Source organism: Rhopilema esculentum, chromosome 16, assembly GCF_057945365.1.
Source record: "Rhopilema esculentum isolate cy_ngs chromosome 16, ASM5794536v1, whole genome shotgun sequence".
Classification (NCBI taxonomy): Eukaryota; Metazoa; Cnidaria; class Scyphozoa; order Rhizostomeae; family Rhizostomatidae; genus Rhopilema; species Rhopilema esculentum.
Window position 1 is genome coordinate 5,950,185 of NC_142830.1, and position 19,531 is coordinate 5,969,715.

General features: G+C 37.4%; 1 protein-coding gene across 2 annotated transcripts; it reads right to left on the reverse strand.

Moving 5' to 3' along the window:
- Positions 1 to 35: 35 nt before the first annotated feature.
- On the reverse strand, positions 36 to 19,519 carry LOC135682749 (uncharacterized). Of its 2 annotated transcripts, XM_065197766.2 has the most exons (10): positions 19,288 to 19,519; positions 18,507 to 18,565; positions 17,963 to 17,999; positions 17,547 to 17,574; positions 15,496 to 15,536; positions 14,561 to 14,805; positions 9,182 to 9,348; positions 4,554 to 5,303; positions 1,469 to 3,271; positions 36 to 1,087 (listed from the first exon to the last, which is right to left on the reverse strand). In XM_065197766.2, exons 1-10 carry the CDS (start codon positions 19,377 to 19,379, stop codon positions 1,061 to 1,063), a joined length of 3,249 nt encoding a protein of 1,082 aa, XP_065053838.2. In that variant the 5' UTR covers positions 19,380 to 19,519; the 3' UTR covers positions 36 to 1,060. The 2 variants fall into 2 exon arrangements, with proteins under 2 accessions (XP_065053838.2, XP_065053840.2); XM_065197768.2 differs by lacking the exons at positions 9,182 to 9,348; positions 14,561 to 14,805; positions 15,496 to 15,536; ... (2 more) ...; positions 18,507 to 18,565; positions 19,288 to 19,519 and adding an exon at positions 6,599 to 9,146.
- Between the last annotated feature and the right edge of the window lie 12 nt (positions 19,520 to 19,531).

The following is a 19,531-nucleotide window of genomic DNA, read 5'->3' on the forward strand; positions in this document are numbered from 1 at the left end:
GTGTAAGTTAAGTTACCGAACCCATTAGTTAGTTTTCGAGGAAAATTTAAGTTATCTAGGTATAAAATTCTGGGTATCAATGCCTAGTTGGTGTGTCGTTGGATTTGGTGCTGTAAAAATATCGTGTTTATCTTCAAGTATTCATCAAAGTTAACTCTGGTTGATGAATAAAGCAACTTAGGTGTAACTCTCTTCTCATAATTGCTGTATTCTAAATTGTAAATGTGATCGGTGCCATTTTTCGATTCAGAGGTTTATTTTTCGAAGAAACGATTGTTTCTTACACAGGTCTGTCAGCTGGTTCCAACATAAGACGATCAGTAAAATTGTAGATTAGGAAATAGATATAATGTTCTGTCCAAAAAATTTGGAAACAATTTTTTAGCTGCGGTTAGTTGACTCAATAGGTCTCGAAAAACTTAGATAATTGTACAGAATATGCAACCTGGTTATGTGCAGATAGAAGAACAAAGCAAGCAGTTCATTTTTTTTACTTAAATTTCATTTTCTTGACAAACTATGTACAGTTACAGTCACTAAATCAATACAGCTTATTGACCATTTAATGTCACGAATCTTAAAGGCTAATGCACCTGTTTTAACCCAACTGTCTAAGAAATGAATTAATGTCTTTACTGGGTTAATCATGGCTTAGACTACAACTAGAATTTGCAATAATAATCTTTGGCAAACTAGTAGTTACAGTCAGGAGTCGCAGAAGTTGGAGGGGCTCTCGAATAATTGACAAAATGTACTTAGAACCCTACAAAAATCAATCCTGCGTTTAGTCCCCCCTCCCCCTCAAAAAACCTTTGAAGCCCTCAGAGCCGTAATGTTCTCCGCGGTCCTGTCTACATTTAACATCCAGGATTGACAAATTAGAACCCAATCTACTTAAGGAAATCTCAAGGAAACACAATCTACTTAACACCCTTTACAAGATATATTGTCTTTTTGTAAAGTCAAATCTTACTTCTTTTACAAAAATCTTTCAGCTTCATAAGCCAGACTACTGTTCTGTTTCTGTACAGCTGTGACAGATCCCCAGTTTTGTGTGAAATCATTGCTCATCAATCGGAAAGAAATGCTGTAACAACAAAATGCACGATTAGGATACCAAGCTGTGGAAATATCACGTTGTATACGAGGAAGATAAAAATGCATAAATTGCGAAAAACAACATTCAAAATACATTTAAACAAATATTGATTTTCTATACATATAATTGACATTGAGTTCCTTTTTTAACAATTGTTTAGGAAAAGAAAGCAGTAATAATTACGAATTACTAATATTTCATGAGGAATATTTTAATATTTTTTCTTAAAAGAGCCATCCTCTAAAAGAAACAGTGCTTGGTCCTGAATTGAAACTGGACAAATACACGACAGATCTTTTCAACATTTCCCATTGTATTGTGTCTTGCTACTGTTAAATTATATTATTAAAGGATATTACATGTACTTACATGAGCATCGCCGAGAGTCAGGATCTTGAAGACGGGATCATGACAATCTCTTGTTTCAATTCTCCTTCCGCCAAGTCGTTGGGCTACTTCCAGATATCTGGTGTGAAAAGCAACCTCAGTGTCCAGTATCTTGACATTCGAGTATTCAGCACTGATTTCGTTTTCAGCTTTCAGAATGTTAACATAATAATTATCATAAGGCCGCTCTTTTAGAGAGAAATTCGAGTCTTTTGAGATTTTTCTGAATGCACTGCCCGCCGATGAATGTAAGCGTCCCTCTGCATGTCCATTAGACTGGCTCGATATATCTGAGTTGGCTTTGGAGAAATGGGTTGCAACTATCCGGGATACAGATTGGTCAGAGTTTTCACGTATGGAAGGCTCAACTGCTGACTGTTGGTACTGACTGATTTCCAAAGCAAATGCATTGTCAATCACTGAGCGAACTGGGCCAAGATGCTCCTCCACTATGGCAGCGATCCTGCTACTTGATATGAATCTGTCAAGACGTTTTTGTGAAGTACTGTCTTGGCTATTCTGGGTTTGTGAAGTTGGCTTTGTTGCACTATTCTGATTTACACCGCAAGTCGTCGGCGATGAATCAGCAGTTTTGTAAACGATTTCTTTTCCTTTAGTAGCACCAGCGAAACTGGATACACCACCTAACCATTGATTCCCTCGTAAAGAAGCAGTTGAATAGATCATACCACTTTCTGATGTTTTTGTAACACTGTCGTGCATGTCCTTGCTTTTTCTTTCGTTGTGATTCTTCAGCTCTGGTAATTTAGCTAGATAGTTAAGTAGCACGTCTCCAGAACCATTATTTGAAGAAGTTACATTTGGCGAGGGAGAAATCGTTGACGCGAGCGGTACAATAGAAGCAGAAATGGGACTATTGCGCTGCCGTTGAGGGTGAACAGGGGAAAAAGAGGTTTCACTGAATGTATCTGCATTTCGATTTGTGTTATCAGAAGAAAATGAAGGTAAGAGAGGTGCGTCATCTTTCGATTTATGTGCACTACCAGCCGGAGTTTTTGAAAGTTTGCCTTTGTATGAACACACCTTTTTCATGTCTTCTTGAATGTTCCATTTATTGATGTCATCGATAACATGTAAAATTCCTTTTGATATATCAAACTTGGACCTCCACTCGTCTGGCGCAAAAAAGTCGGAGTCGCTTCCTTTCAGACAATTGGTGCTACTAGTGTCAGTGTTTTTAGAATCTGCTAAATGAGTTTCAGCAGCAGTCGCTGAGAAAGTAGAATTGTAATCAATTGTATTATCCATGTTCAAATTATCCCTGTTTTTCCTTTCCTCTTCCTCTTTGGCATGGGGTGTACGTGCCCATCTTCGTTTGATCATTGGACAGTTGATCAGTGACAGGTCTAAACCAAACTCTGCCTGAGGCGTGCGTTGGGAAAAAGAACTATCAGCATTGGCTTTTGGCGTTTGAGCATGGGTTAGCGGTTGTCTACTGTGTTCGGCGTTGTCGTTACGCGGAGTAGCACTGTACCAGTTAGCAGTGTCTTTAGACAGATGATGTTTTTCATCCGAAACGACACTTGCGCCTTGAAACGGCTTTGGTATGGCTTTGCTTTCAGTTTTGTTGTCGATTGTATGAGTAACCTTTGGTGTTGTATGTGAGTTGGTCACACGTGTTGCTTCTGGAGTGTTCGTGGTAGGGCCATGGTCGCTATTATGGGTATTTTGCAGACTGCGGAAAATCCTGGAAATAATGCTTTCTTTCTCAGGCTTTGCAGTTGATGTAGGTGGCTTCGAGAGGGTGGTCGCTGGATCAACTACCTGAAATTCAAATACAGCTATATCAGGAATCTTGCAAACGATGAAGGCAAAAAAGAGCAATTTTCTGATAGGCAAAGCCAAGACTTTGGTGATACCATTGCATCACAAAAAGGGCTCGAAAGCCATTCAAAAGAACGCACGCATTTCCGTGCGCATTGCAGCCTTTTTATCTGATGGCAAGCCAACAAATTTGTAGCATCGATGAGCTCCCCTGAGATCGGTCTATACCTTCCATAAAAGTTAATCTCTTTGTTCATCAAACATTTTACCTCGTCTTTGTTTGCGACGGAATTTTGACACGAAGCAAATTGAATAAAAGAGCATATCAGGGGCGTCGTGGCATTGAATAATGGGCTGAGGAGGGGGGCGGGGGGAGGTGGGCGAAACGTCTCCGACGAATCTTAATTTAGGTATACAAGAAATTTAATCTATCGGAGCAGAACTATTGCTTTAGAAAGTTTCAATCCAGTTTTTCAACGAATTCGATAAACAGGGCCAGAATACCCAGCCGACCATGCGACCCTTCGGTCGCAGGAAATTTTTTTCATGTATAAAGCTCTGCAGGAAATATTTTACAAAATACCCTTTTGCAAGAAGAACCTTTGTTTCTTTCATGTTCATCAAAAGGAAAAAACATTAAGACAAAAGTAATATATCTTATGTAGGTCCCTTGTACAAGTTAAATTGATAATCCTACCTAAGAATCCGTGAGAATGTTTTAAAAATATTTGCTTGATAAAAAATTACAGTCTTTCATCTAGCTTAAAAATAATCTTACCAGTTAGAATGTTAATATTGTAGCAAAGCCCATTCTAGTTCAATCTAGACGTTCATGGATAAATAATAATTTTCAGTCACCAAAATAGAAATTGATTTTGTGGTAGTAGTAAAATTGTTTAAACATTTATAATGTAGCTTTTTCTTTCATCTACAAAAAAACTGGTGACGGGTGTTGGAAACCTGACCCTTTTCTTCGTTTATGTTCCCATTCTTGCAGGAAATTTATGCATGGTTTTTCTCCGGTCGCAGGGAGAAAGGAATTTGTTCATGCCCTGCCGATAAATTCCAAAACAAAAGGATCCCCAGCTCCTTCGGACATTTCATTTTATTTTTAATTATTTACACAGGGTAAAGCTATCAACTACATATACAGAAATTGCTTTCCAAGCTGCCTGTTTAAAGAAAAAAATATTTCTCTCTTGGCACAGTTCATTGCCATTTCTATTATACCAGAGAAAACAAATTGAACGGTTCGAAAACTAAACGAAAAGTTAATCCTTACCTCGGCCTCGAAGTTTAGTTGCCGGGTGGCGTCGGATTTTCGACCGTCGAGAACATCTGCCCAGCGCACAGATTTCTTATTCTTTCCAGAAGAAGTCAAATCTGTAGAAGTTCCTGGGTATGCTTTAGGGGTGTTTGCTGATACTTTGGTTGAGCTTAAAATCTCATATCTTCTTTCCTTTGGAGGCAACGGCAAGCCATGTTGTATATTCCAACGCGCTTCGGCAGTAAAGCGAACTGGTTCTTGACTTAAAGCAGGGCCCGATTTGCGAGGAGTACAATTCGCCAAAACACCCTTTTTTGGTGTTGGAACTTTTTGAGAGAAAGGAGACCGAAAATTCTTTGGAGATTTTTTATGGCTTCCATTGTGATTTTGGGATGCACTCGACTGATTTCTTGGCGATATGTAATTTATCTCGCAGAGCTGTCCCACACTCTTGGGCTTTGGACGTTCATGCTGCGTAACTTGAGCGTCTAGATTTTCTTTCGATGAGTCGATTAGTTCAGATTTTGATGTAGCTATTGGTATATCCTTTTTATCTAAAGCCTTCGCTGTATGGTTTTCAGCTGCTGCAGCCTGTCGCGACAAGTAAAATGAATTCCGTGTTTGCCCCTCCTTGGGATGGTTGATTATCCCACGCGTCCCATTTAATCCTGGCCGGGAATTTATTATCACAGACAATCGTTGCTCGAATGTGAGTTTCCTGAATTTTTCGTAATTTTCATTGTGATAAATGGAGCCTCTTCTTTCCTGAATGGGAAAAAACACTAGTATAAGACACAAGCAAAATAAATAGTTATTTAACAAAACGACCCGTTAGTCTTCCTCTGCACCTAAGGCAACAGGAATAGGGGAAAATGACATAGGGTGGCGTAACCTGATTGGCTGTGGTTGTTGTGAGTGCAAGCCCAGATAATTTGTTTTTCAATTTTCCTCAAAAAATAAATGGGTGAGACAAAGTTTACAAAACACCTCGCCTCCCAGGTAGTGAATTAGTACGCCATTGTACGATCCAGAATGCTGAGGATCTTTATGGGTGAAAAATGCTACTTCAAAAATGTATCTGTTCAGTGTTCTCGTGTTTTACCCTGGACCCTTTGCCAGTAACTTCGAATGCACTAGTTGATTGCAACAGCTTGTTCAGACTCAGACGTGAAATAAGGAAAGAAACACGTCGCAGAACTACACGAAAGTGATAACAGGCGGTTCGAGTGAAAACGGTAATGACCTGTGTGAATATTTTGGATACAGATTTTGCGATAAAAACAGCATAATTTCACTTTGTCTTTTCTATCTGTTTCCTGACCAATGTATGAAAATTAAAGATTTTCGTCTGACGGTCTTCAGAGCATACACGTTTTTTAAGAGGATCAGCACTAAGTACAAAAAGTTTCTAAACTGGGCATCTAGGTATTGGCGTTATAGTACAAGTAGTTTTAGTAATTATTGGTCATCCTAGTACGATAATGTCAGACTAAACGATATCTATAATATACAATTTTAACACTTTGCCAACTCAAAGCCAATAATAATTATGACATTAAAACAAAATACTCTTAAAAAGGAATAATTGTTTTACATTTCGAAACCAATAGTTTTTCGTGTAATTTTCTGTGTCATCAAGAATTGAATCATCCCCTATCCTCAACCCCTACATTTTGCGTCACTAAAAAATGTCAGTCTTCAGTTTCAATACAAACTGAACTGTTGCCTAAAAAAAAAACATCTACAATTGACATGCATTTATTTAAAGTAAGTAAATATGTAACTATACAACCATCTGAACAGACCCTACTCCGGCACCGTGGAGCAGGGGGCTGGGGTGCCAACCCCCTTTTGCCAAAAACGTTGAGTATTAAGAGAAGGGCCACCAGTAAAGCCTATATTTATTCGGTTTTAGCCCCCCCCCACACTTTTCACATCTCTCTGCAGTGTGTCGTTAAAGTATTAATTTTGAGGAGATGGCATCAAGCAACGGATATACCTATAGAAAAAGATCTTTCATGGAAAAATTAAGTTGCAAAGTAAATTGATACCAAAATTACCTTAACGGAAGACCGCTTGCATTTTGATGCTTTTGCCATTCCCATTATTACAGAGAACGTCTGCAGGTAACGCGATCAGCTCAATCTTTGATGCTTATCCTTGCACTATCACTTTGCAACTGAATTACCTCATAGGCTTAAAATGCAAACTTTGCAATATCCAACGGTTCGCCTTGTGGTGCAACGGTTCGCGCGGGAATCGCCTTGTGGTGCAACAAAACAACAGGGAGACCTGCCTCAAATTATTTTTTGTCACGCAAGTCATATACAAAGCTTTCTTTGGCTTGATGTGATCAAAGGCTTTCATAAAAGTTTTTACTTTGATCAAAGGTATTTAAATATCATTTTTGTAAGCGCTAAGCGTTTGGAAGGGAAGTCCGTGAAACCTAACAAACCAATCTTTGTTTGGCACCTTGCGTTCACTTCCCAAGGGAGCTTTCACTCACTGCTATACGTCACATGGTGATTCCCATAAATAACAATGCGGGCTCACAGAACAAGCCGAGGCAGGATTGATCTAATTATGACGTAGAAATAAACAGCGAAGCAATTTTTGAAAACCGTAAACAAGGAGTACGTGGATATTTCCTTTATTTACTATCTAAAGGCTATAGGGGTACGAGGGGAAGAGGATAGAGATGTTGATGGGCGCTGCAGTTATTTTGAAATGGAAAACTTTTATCGCCTATACTCAATGAATGTAGTGGCATCAATGGTCCCAACTGGCGGGGCTAGTCACTAGACAATTTTGGGGAAACATTGAGAATTTCATGTCACGCTCATTTTACTGTAGGAAAGCCCCCTTTTACCAAGAGAAAACGCGAATTTCCGAGAGAACGTACATAACTAACATTGGTTACGTAACGGCAGTTTCAAAAAAATTACAAAGGATACTTTTCCAAAATACCGAGTTCTCTCTTGAATACCCGCCTCTCTTATAACCCCGCCTTGGTTTTATACTTTGAAAATTAACATTGAACAGTTCTCTTCAAATTCAGAAGAATGAAAAATCGATCGTGCAGAGAACAAGGGGGTTACGCCTCCCTAGTCATATTAGTAGCGCTGCTATTTAATGCCCCCTCTTTTACAGAATCTAAATGAATCTTGAGATGAATTGGTGGGTAAAATCGAGTGCTATTTCCTTGATTTTACCTGATTATAAAAAACATCAATATTTCAACCCAAAAATAAGGGTTGCCACCAGTGCTGAGGAAAGGAGGTCAGGGGGGTCAGGGGGGTCACTGACCCGGGGACTCTTGGCTTTAGGGGCCCATAAATAATAACTCAATTGAAAAGAAATTCTAGGTAATAATCAAGCCTCTCCATCAACATCAACATAACATAATATTAGAGACAATAATGACAAAGGTCCATGAAGTCGTTGACTGCCTCAGTGTTAAATATAATTTTGTTAAGAATTTCTCATCTTTGTGAGCTTGGGTAAAAGGAGTTCAAAAACTTCTGAATGTTACTAACAATGTGATTGCAGGGCAACATACAGAGCAATATGTATGTCATACAGATTTACACTATGGCATTCGCATCTATTTGCAACAGTTTGCCGGTTGTGGTCCAATTTAGTTAACGAATTGAACGTTTTTCATTTTCCAAACTTTAAGAATTTCTAAGAAAATTTCATTTTCATGCATTATGGTGCTAAGATATCAGTTATGCTCAAATTATATCAAACAGCGGATCAGGTATCGTAAGTATAATATTTGATGCGTACATTGTATTTCGATTGTATTTAAGAAGTGCGAGGTTGAATGAAGCAGTGCGATATGGAAGGAAACAGAATAAACAGTTGCCTGACGTATTAAATTAACTTGTGAAAAATTATTTCTCTTCCATTAAATATCCCTAAATCTTGTGCCTAACCCACTTGTTTTCTATTCTCAGTTATTTAAACATATCATTTGTACCTGTTATTTTCTTTTTCTTTCTAATTCACAGGAGGGGTAAGAAACATGGATTTCCGACAAAAATATAACAAGCTTCTATATTTTTCTCATAAATTTCAACATAACATAACGACATTGTAACTGAAAAAAGCTCTTTTGATATATTGAATATTCTTATGTTTATTTAGATTCGAATTTTTTCCATCAAAACATAGCAATTAGATAAACATAGACAACCATGTTAAGTTTTTGAAAACAGCAGAGGTTTCCCGACAAAATAGCAGTTCAGCTCTACAGTGGTGTTTTTGCTCCCTCTGACCCCCTCTATCTACGCCACTGCCACCAGCGCAGTTTAGCCACTCTAGCAGTTTAAGCAACCATAATTTTCAAAAAATTTCTGGGGAGCATTCCCCATACCTCCTAGAAGCGTCTGCCTTAGGCATGCCTTATTATTTAATTTTTGTCCTGACCCGGGGCCCATAAATTCTTTCCGCAGCCCTGCTTGCCACGATCTAAATAGTTTACACACTGAACTGCCCTTTAAGTTCTCGCGATTTTCATTCATAGATCATCCATCGAAGTTTTAAAGCTTTCAAAATAAAATGTAATGAAGAAAGCATTATAATTCAACACCAGTAGAAAAAAATGAGTATATTCTTAAATATTCTGATATGTAGCTTACCGGGGTTTTCGCCGTACTATATGGCTTTCTACGTGAAATTCCATTGAATGTCATCCTCTTCATTGGACCGAAAGTACTGGTTCCTCGAACAGGGGTTCTGTCCACGCCAGTATCTTGCAAGATTGACCGAAGTGAATTTGGATCAGGTTTGAATTCGTCTTTGAAGTCTGCAAGAAACCAATCGGGAAAAAGGAAGTTAAAGAAAAGTCACTGCCCGATGTCATCAGATACTAGAGGACCCGTAAAGGCACTGCCACTTTGAGGAAGAGATTTTCCCTCGGCCTCAAATGAATTAAAGGTACTTTTTGGGTACTTTGTGACGGGATATATTTCTAACAATGGGATCGGTTACTATACGAACTGATACAGAATACTGTTGGGGCAAAAGATAGGGCTAATACATTTATAAAAATGAAACAACACCGACATCATAGCCTGAAGAAAACGTTTGGCACTGAACAGGCCTGTCGCTAGCTATTGTGCTCAAGGGGGTTTCCAGGTTCCTACTTTTTGAAAGGGGTCTGCACCCCTCCTTATTTCTGGGGTAGTTCTAAGATATCATGGCTAATATCTGTCAGGATCTAATCTTTGATTGAACCGATTTTACTTTTTTACATTTGCATTAAAGTGTGACCACAATAGCCCTCTTGATAACTGAAAGGTATGCTGGCAAAATTTTACTACGTGAAAATCTTTATTTTTAGGGTTTTTCTATTTAAGTAACAGGTAGACATTGGAAGATTATTCAACCCTAGAAAAAATGGAGAGAAATTGGTATATAGGTGTCACAACCGGGGGTGTGGGAGTGTCACACCTCCAATAGTATCAAAATAGGAAATTTCAGGCAAAATCCGCTCAGTGAAAAAACGTTTTAGGTAGTTTCGAGACATTCATGTCTTAAAATCAGTAAATAATAAAGCAAAGGTAGTTACTCGGTTGGTTAAGTATGATATTCCTTGATATAGATGAAGGTAAACAAACTAAGCGTTAATGACTTAGAAGTTTTTGGTTGGTACTACATCCAAAAATCCAGGCCTTTTTTAAGCATCAACTACAATTCACAATGAGCTCCAGATTTTTACCAGTCGTTTTTATCTGCTGTTCAATTTGTTTGCAAAAATAACAACCTTTCAATAGGATTAGGTGGATTGCTTTATTTAAATTTGCCTAAAAGCGTGCATTTTCCAGGGATCAAAATTAAAAAATTTCCTCCTCCTTCGGCGGCAACCAACTCCGGGTAGTGACTGTAACTATATCCTTTGCCTGTCTCGATATACAGATTTGACAAAAACTATTAGGAACGTCTGTTATTATTATACAAAAAGGAGGTTGCGAATTAAAAGACACAGAGTTAAATTGACAAAATTTAATGCAGAGGTTTGTGTCAGCAACTAAAGAATTTCAGGTAACCACCTTTTTACCAGGTTTAATTTGTAGTCAGACCGATCCCCCCCCCCCCCTAAACAAGGCACGCCTTGCCACGGCCCTGTTGAGGAGGCATGCAAACGAAAACAAATGAAGCGAAAACGATAGAGGAGGCGCTATGGCCCCCCTCTACATTTTTCTGCCCTACAGTACTGTAAGCATCCCTAGATGGCAAAAGGCCCCTCTATGCAATTGAATCGTTTTAAAGGAGGTGCCACATCCCTCACATGCCCTTTTAGCGACAGCCCCGGCACTATCATTTGGCCAAGGATAAAGAGAGACGAAAGTCTTGTGCCTTCTCATTGTTGAATATCGATCCCTACACGATAATTTTTCAAGACGAAATTTTGCTGTGAAACTTGCTGTAAGGTTTCTATTTTTTGTGCTCCAAAAACCCAAAGAAAGTTTAAGAAATCTTGCTTTGCAGCCAGAAGTTTGGTGACAGCTAACCGCTCGACCACAGAATAATTGAACTGAACCTGTTGCTCAACTGCTTTTATATCAAGAAGCGAAATCTATTTTGGTTAACAAAAGCTTTTGTCTTCGATGAACCAGTCATAAGCGATGCTGCTGAAATGGGGAATGTCCACTCTGTCTGCTTCCTTTGTTCCCTATGAGTCTGATTTCACAAAGTGAGACAGGCTGACTTGGCAGGGGTCATGCAAAGGTGGGGGTGTGGCAACCTTACTTTTACGAGGGTATATTGTTGATATTTAGTAAGGAAAATTTTCTTTCTCGATTAGCCTCCCTCTTTGCAGTTCAAGGCAAGATTGGTGTGGGGAAAAATCTTAACAGAACTTGAAAGATCATGTTCTCTTCCTACCTAAACTGAGGTTTACATCGGTTTTCGTGCTCGTTCTTCTAAAAGGCAGGCGGTATACACTTTTTTTATAGAACAGTGGTGGCATGTAGTTTTCTCAAATTTACGGTGACTTTTACAATCTTTAATTGATTGTTTTCGATTATGTATTAGGGCTTCTTTCTATTCTGGACAAGCGCCTTTTTATAGCCATATTTTTATTAGCCCTCTAAAGTTGAATTCAATTAGCTTTGCACTTGTTACGGGGTTAAAAAATAAAATCAAAATTCTAGACTTATTCGTCTTCTGTGCTATAAAATTTTACCAGATGCAAATGTTAATGTGTTGCAAATTTTTAGCACATGCCAAGATCGACTACTACACACGAAGGTAATTGCTGTTTGTTGGTTTTCTTTTATACCATGGATATTTCAATAAATGACGTTTACTTGCAAATTAACCAATAGCATTGCTAAAAAATCAGTGCACCCTATGAGCAGACAGTGGCATCTCCTTATTGTTCGGTTGTCCTGCGAGTCAGACTGCGACTGCAGGTCAGGTCGAACCAATGAGGATTGAACAGTGATTGAACTGTATCCCTGTGACTCTGACAAGCCTAGGCCTTTGGCCAAAGAAGGGCCTCCAACCCGACGACGAAGGACTGGGGGCCATGGCCAGAGGTTTCGAGAGGGGGGTTAGAAGAAGCAAGAAGGCCCGGGGCCCGTGCTCCGATGGGGCCCGTAATAAAGTAGCAGGATATATTGACAATGCAAAAAAGCTACTATTTCAGCTCTTATAAGGAATCAACGCCTGTAAGGCTATCGTAGAGAAAACATGTCCTTGATTCACGTGAAAATTTTTTGCGCATTCTTGTAAAAATCCTTAAAAAAACTTTCTCAACAATTGTACCTCAAAAGGGTGTTTCCCTTATTCTGCGGGAGACTGAAGAGCGTGGCCACAGGAAATTTTCTTAAGGAGGTCAATTTTTGGGAATCACCTTTTGGCCGGAGCTGCCTCTCGACGGCCCTGGCCATGGCCCCCACTTTTTGCAAAATCAAAACAATTTACGTACAAAGTGTTACTTGCTTATAAATTGTTTTTTCCAATCCCATATAAAACTTTCGTTGAATTCCCTGTTGTGTACTAAAATTGATTGCTATATAATAGAACCAAGATTAAGTAAAGATACAACACCGGCTAAATTTTTCAAGATTACTGTTGTAGACGCGGATCCAAAACTAAACTTGACTGCCACACGAAAAATGGGGGTCATGGAAAATTTTACTTTGCCGCGATCTCTGATTCTTCGGAAACGCCCTCTTTGAGTAAGCATACACGGGAACACACATCATTCCCGGCGGGTCCACTCTTATTGTCGCGTGTAAGCACCCGTGTCTTCAATATCTCTGAGAAAGGGGTTCAATTAAGTCTTATATCTAGGACATACTAGAAAATAGAAAACAGGGTGTATGATATGGGAATCTTAATAAAGTTTCTAATTTTTCTTTGTTTGGCTTTATTTCAACTACTTGATTTCAGGAAAAAGGGTAAAAAATTTTCTTTGGTTTCAAAGAAAAATCGGCAAATGGAATTCTCATAGAATTACTGTATTGAGCAAACAATGAGACATTACTCTTTATAACTGTGTCAACTTACGAGCGTGCAGTAAATCTTCTTTAAGCGAGTTGTGTTACCGTTATAGAAATAGTTTCCATTATCAGAATTCTGGCTGTGCCGTAACACTTCTGGACCACTTTCCTTGTTATTACATTCGAGAGATAACCAAAATTCTCTTAAAAAATTTGCGATTTTCACAAAATTTCACAATTAGTGAAATGGAATCGATTTGAGGCCATTCTGGAGACTCTGGAAACTGGAGTTTTATCCGTCGCCCAACCATGGCGACATTTTTAGGAAAATTATTCTATTTTTTAGCCCCCCTTTTTGAAATCCATGGCTGGGGCCCTGTTTCACCTACCTATAGACGTTTTTTCCCGACAAACCAAGAATCTTTTGCACAAACTGAAAGTTTACTACAAACTCATGGAGAATTGGAGGTGTCACCCCCTCCGCTAGCTACGCCCCTGACAACACAGAACTAACTCGTTTTCTAAGAAACTAGCTATAAGAAACTAACTGAAAAAATGAAGAAACATTAGTACCCGAAGCAGAAAAATCAAGAAATAGTTGAATTCACCAAGACATAAACCACGTGGTTCATCAATCTCTAATTTATTCGTCCCAGAATCTACACAGGTAACTCTAAAAACTACAGTTAAAGCTCTACAACGCCCCCTCTCTATTAAGCCCCCCTCTGTTTTGAGCCCCCTCTCTGTTAAACTCTTTTCTCTATTAAGCCCCCTCTCTATTAAACTCACTTTTCTATTAAGCCCCCATCTGTGGCCTTTGATGTTAAACATGAGACATGCCTTTTCTGTCGGCATAAATTATTTTTGTACCCCTGCGAAAGTTTTTGGCTTATTTTCGACACTACCGCCTAAGGGAAGAAGCCTAAAGATACAATTTTTGCAAGGAAACCTTGTAGTGACCATTGTCTAAACGTAATCACGTCCTCCATTGTGTTGCTGTCATTAACACTTTCCATTGTCTTCGTATCCACGTAACGTAATAAACAACACATTTGTAGCGTTACTTCGTTTTATGTGTACACGTCATAAATTGTAGTCAGTCAAGTTCATCAAGACGCAACGGTCACGCAAATTCACCTCTTGCTGGCTTCGTGTTTCTGCACGTTCGATAAGATCATAAAACGACAGCACATTCATAACAGAACTTCTCAACTTCAAGTTTAAATATAAGAATAACACAAACCAGCGTTCCTATAACCTTTACTAAAATTTTAAACAAGAAGTTGTAAAGTTTGGGCCCCGTTGATGGAAAGAAAATTATTTGCAGAAAAAAGCTTGATCTTCATATTGCAAAGATTTGGCCGTTCATGCAGTACTTACATCAAGGCAAAATTGACCATTTCCTGAAACTTGATGTTAAATTGTATAGATTTTTAAAAGTATATGTATATGATTAATAAGTAAACTTCAAAGTGAATAAAAATTTTTGTTGCGGAGAATGATGTAATTTTCATGCCAATATGAGCAATTGTATACCTTTATGAGTGCGAAAAACAATGTACTTACCTTGGATAGGGTAAGCAACTTTCTGGGCTTTGGGAATCTGGTTTAATTCAGTTGTTTTATTTTTCATCACAGGCTTTTCTTTTTTAATGCTGTTTTCTTGATATGTCGCATGCGAATTAATTGATCTCGTGTTCGGTGTCCGGAGAGCATCTACAGACTTATCCGACTGATTTGCCTTCAGCTCACTTTTCCTTGATCCAGCATGAAAAGAGGAACGATTTGTTTTGGCGGGTTCCATACGATTGCTGCAAAATTTAAAGAGTTACTGTAAAGAAGCTGTTTTTCAATTTTACTTTCTATACAAAATTGACAACAATACTTTTAAAAAATCTAAACATGTTTTAGAAAAGATGGGAAACAGAAACCCTCAAAACCTAAAGTCTCACACTCAAAATCTTTTATAAACTTCTGAAAGATACAAAAATTATTCAAGAATTGGCCTTCTTGCAACTCCATAAAAATTGATTGGCCACACACGTAAAACTTAAAATTTTTCAAAGCTAATGTTTCATGTATCAACTAGCATCGACTTATGCTTCAATCTAAGATCTTCTTAACATTCTTCATATGTTCAAACTGCTCGGCTTCATGTAGTATTCTATTTTCAAACACAAAATAAATACATCTCTATAGCCAATTTTAATGTATTGGTGAATGGAGGGCGCTTAAACCTCGTTAGAGATTGTTAACCTCATTATATCTTCGATATTTGCTAATAGTACCATTATTGCTACGAATTTTTGTAGTTTTAGTTAAAGTAGAAAATTTATGAGGAAAAGAATGGCAAGGTTTGTCACCAGGCTGTCACTTTTGCATCACAAAATCGGATAGGAGCACAATAGACTCTACTTCACTCTGTTGTAAAGGTTGATATTTTTAAAGTTTGAATAAAATAGCCAGAATAAGTGTACACAATAAAATGAATAACAGCTTACCTGCTTGGGACTGTATTAGTTTTGCTTTCAAGCCTAGCAGGCTAAAACGAACAAGTTATTAGATGTTCAAAATGTGACATTGAGGGCAAGTAGATAAATTGGTGATATTTAATTTTCAAATGGTGATACGCAAAGATTCTAGACAGAATTTTAGAGCATGCTACTTAGAATGTTAAAGTTTACAAAATTAACATTTAGTACCACATCATAGACGGTTTTTCAAGACAGCGCTTTAAAAGGAGGATTTCCATTACAAAAGTATAAACCCTTCGCCAACGGATCTTTTAATAGAGAACTAAGTATTTGTTGACTTAAAATATGTTGAATTGAAGGATTCAGAGCAATATATTACAACAAGTTTTCAACAAAAAGCAATCCTAAAAATTTCGGAGCATAGGAATGATTTTTTATAAGTAAGGATTTTGCTTCACCCAATATATGCTTGCTTGCGTTTATGAAATCGACCCATCACCAGCAAAACAGATCAGAAAAGGGAGACAGAGTGCTCTTGGTACAACCCTCAATGAGAGATAACTTCTACCAGCATCAACTTAGCTTTATTGACTTAAAAATCAGTACAATGTCAAAGGACATAGCCCGCATTACCGCATCTAGAATCTAGTCTGAGTTACCAATGCATTTGTATCAAGGATGCTTTAGGTACCGCGCAGCCATTGGAACAGCAGAGGCTATAGTCCCTCTCCACTTTTTTGAAGTAATATATTGAAAATTTATGGAAAGTTTACCTTGGAAACCAAACTTTGGAAAGTTTACTCAACGGATCCTAAGTAGTAGGACTTCTTCTTGACTTGGAACCCTTTTTTGTTTATTTTCTTGGTGTTTTGTCTTGTTTCATGATCTGTTGCATCTCTAACCTGGCTAGCTTGGTGTTTTAATATCTTCAAGCTAATCATATATACTTTTATGATAGCTAACATCCTCTCTGAATCGCACTTTTTTTATAAATGATAAGTCGAAAGAAGCAAGTTTTTTTCTAAAAGGGGCCTTTTTCGGCGTTTTAATAGCGTTACTTCGATCAAAATCCGGTCACCACCTTCACAGTCCCACTCCCCACTTTAAGACTCGTGCAAGGTACCCGGGATGCTTTGCAGTGATTTTTTAGGATCATTTTATAATGCCCCTTCAGGTTATAAGGTTCAAAATAAAGAATGTTCTAGAAATAGAAACTTATGACATCATCACATTTGAATTATAAAGTTGTGCAGCTTTTTGCTTGTCAATTTCTGCTAACAGAATGAAATTTGGTTATGTGATATAGATTTTAAAACCCACTAATAAGTCTCTTATAAACTGACTAAAGTTTAGAACTTCAATGGCAGGAATTGGGTGTCAAAAACAAGTCTCTATACAAAAAACAGTTAGTTTTGTGGCATTGAGTCTTAATTGTGAATGATTCAATTGCTATTAAATTTTTTTTACATTTATTTGATGTGATAATGAAAAACATATTGTAAATTTATGAGTAGCAATCTAATACCCCTGCCCTTGGCTTCCAAGCTTATTTGAAACATGTGGCAAGACCATATTGTTCAAAATCCCTGTTAAAAAGTACACCAAGGTATTACTTACATTGTAAATTGGGGAAAAGTGGCAGCTTCTTTTGCATCCCCGAATACTTGATGACATTGAGCATATCAGTTTGATTTTGATTTTTGTCAATATTATCAAAGGGTGTGAAATAAATTTCAAATAGGTTAGAAATAGAATAACAAAGCACACAGTGTTCATGTCATTGCTGGTGCCAACTTCACAAAAACTAATTCTGACTCCTTACTTAAAAGTTTTTTTATGTAGATATTAACTTACATCTTAAGAAAATTTGGTTATAACTTCTGGAAGGTTTTTGGGGCAAATGCCACTAACAATTGTAAATTTTTTGTCAGTCAGTGTGCTGAGTTCTGGCAGTATTCAGTCACTAAGAAAAGTGTTGTATGTTGAGCCTAATTAGTGTCATGTATGTTATGCCCTCACAAAACTTTCTAGCTGGCAACAGGTAGTCTTTTCACAATCTTTATAATGTTCACACATACCTTGTTTGTCTTTATGATTTCTGCATGGCTGTGAGTCAAACAAAAGAATTTAAAGATAGGCATGAATGATAATAATTCTAGTTTTGAGCTTGATTCAAAACATCTTCAAAAAAGTTGTCTGGATATTGTTTGATAAAGAACAAGTGGCACTTTAGAGAAGTTTCCTTTGGGACCCAGAAGCAGTGGTGTAGAGCTATCAAAATAAAAAGGAGGGCTCTTGCACAAAATGTTACTAAAAACAATAGCAAAAGTAGAAATTGAATAACTTTCGGTATTTAAGAGAGCTCAGCCCCCCAGAGCCCCCCAGTACTAAACCCCTGCACAGAAGGATACAGTCAGATTTTCTTTTCATAAGAGCTAATAGACATTATCATTAACATTATATCTCTTTTGGCATAATCATAGTATTTGCAAACCTCTTTTTCTTTGATGCAGATAGATGCAAGACTGGCTCTAAATAGATATAGCATATATAAATTAAGCCATGTAAAGTAAAAATATTTTAAAATTCAATCTACATGAAATGTATGAAAGAAGGCCACAAAATCTACATGAAGATATGGTTAATTGCTTGTCTTAGGAAGAAGCAAATAAATCCGTGCTAGTGGGCTCTAGCTTATTAAGATCCTCAATGGAACTTAGCTTTAGTTGTTATAATAAGATGCTATTATTTATTAAGTCATTATAAGTATAACATTTCATAGTAGAAAATACAAATTGTTCATTATATAGAAAAAAATATTTCAGCTTTTCCTTTGACACTCTGCAGAGTATTAGAGTATCTGAAGAGTGTCAGAAGAAAAGCTTCAGTAAGGTTCAATATTTTTGGTTCTTTAAACCTGTTTGTAATTTTTGTACCATAAAAAATTGTTTAAGAAAAAAATGAAAAGAAAGATTCAAAAGTCTCACAAGGCTCACAATCTTAAGAATTTACCAAATAAACAGATAATTTAGACATACTCGGAATTTTTGATGTAACCACAGACTTTTCTTTCACTGGTCTGTTCTCTTTCCCAGTGCTGAAATTAAATGGATTAACCAAATAGTGTCAAAAAGTTTGTGCATTGCAGACTTTGAAATTGAACATAAAAAGAATAGTTATTTATTATCGTCTTGGTCTTAAAAATCTATTGATTGCATTCAGAGGTTGATAACAGGAATAAATTAATTTTTGTCTCATACAATAGTCATATGGAGGTGAGGTCAACAGAGAAAAGTCAAACTAAGTTTTATTTTGCTTCTAGGCACATACAGAATCACAGAATTCTTCGCAGGAATTAACGAGGCATTTGAATTAAAACGTGTGGCTTTCGTGAATAAATGTGTTGAATTGAATGGCAGCCAAATGCATCTGTTCCAAATCGTTTTATGCATTTACTCTGTATAGCTAATCTTTATATTCCGTTTTACTAGACTTTATTATTTCACTGCCGATAATAAAGCTAAAGATTCTTATTTTCGTTCGCACACCTAACCAAAGCAATATCGTCATATGAAACAGGACGTCGCTAAGTTTGTTATTAAACAATATTTTATTGGTTATTTGAACTTTCGTAAGCATGTCATTTAGAAACCTCACAAAAGAAAGAGGATTTCAGTCATTAAAAGCCTTGAAATATCCAATTTTTTCAACATACAAACGTTTGATCACTATCCCTGTTGTCATAGATATCAAGTCAGCTGATTTTTGACGGTTTGGCCTACACCGCTCTTTAGACTAAAATCGCAAATTCAATCATACCTCTTTATCTTTCTATTATCCCTTCCGCTGGCATTTTCTTTTCTTCGCTTGCTTGATAGTTCTTCGACATTAACAAATGTAGGGGCCAACATTTTAATGCGAATCAAGTTGACTGCTGATCCACATACGACATTTGGCGTTGGAAACCTGCATGTGAAATATTCGAATTGCGAGCGGCTGGCAGTGGTAGCCAATCAAAAGCAAGACAGACTTGTCACGTGATACGCTTGAATAATGGCGCGGA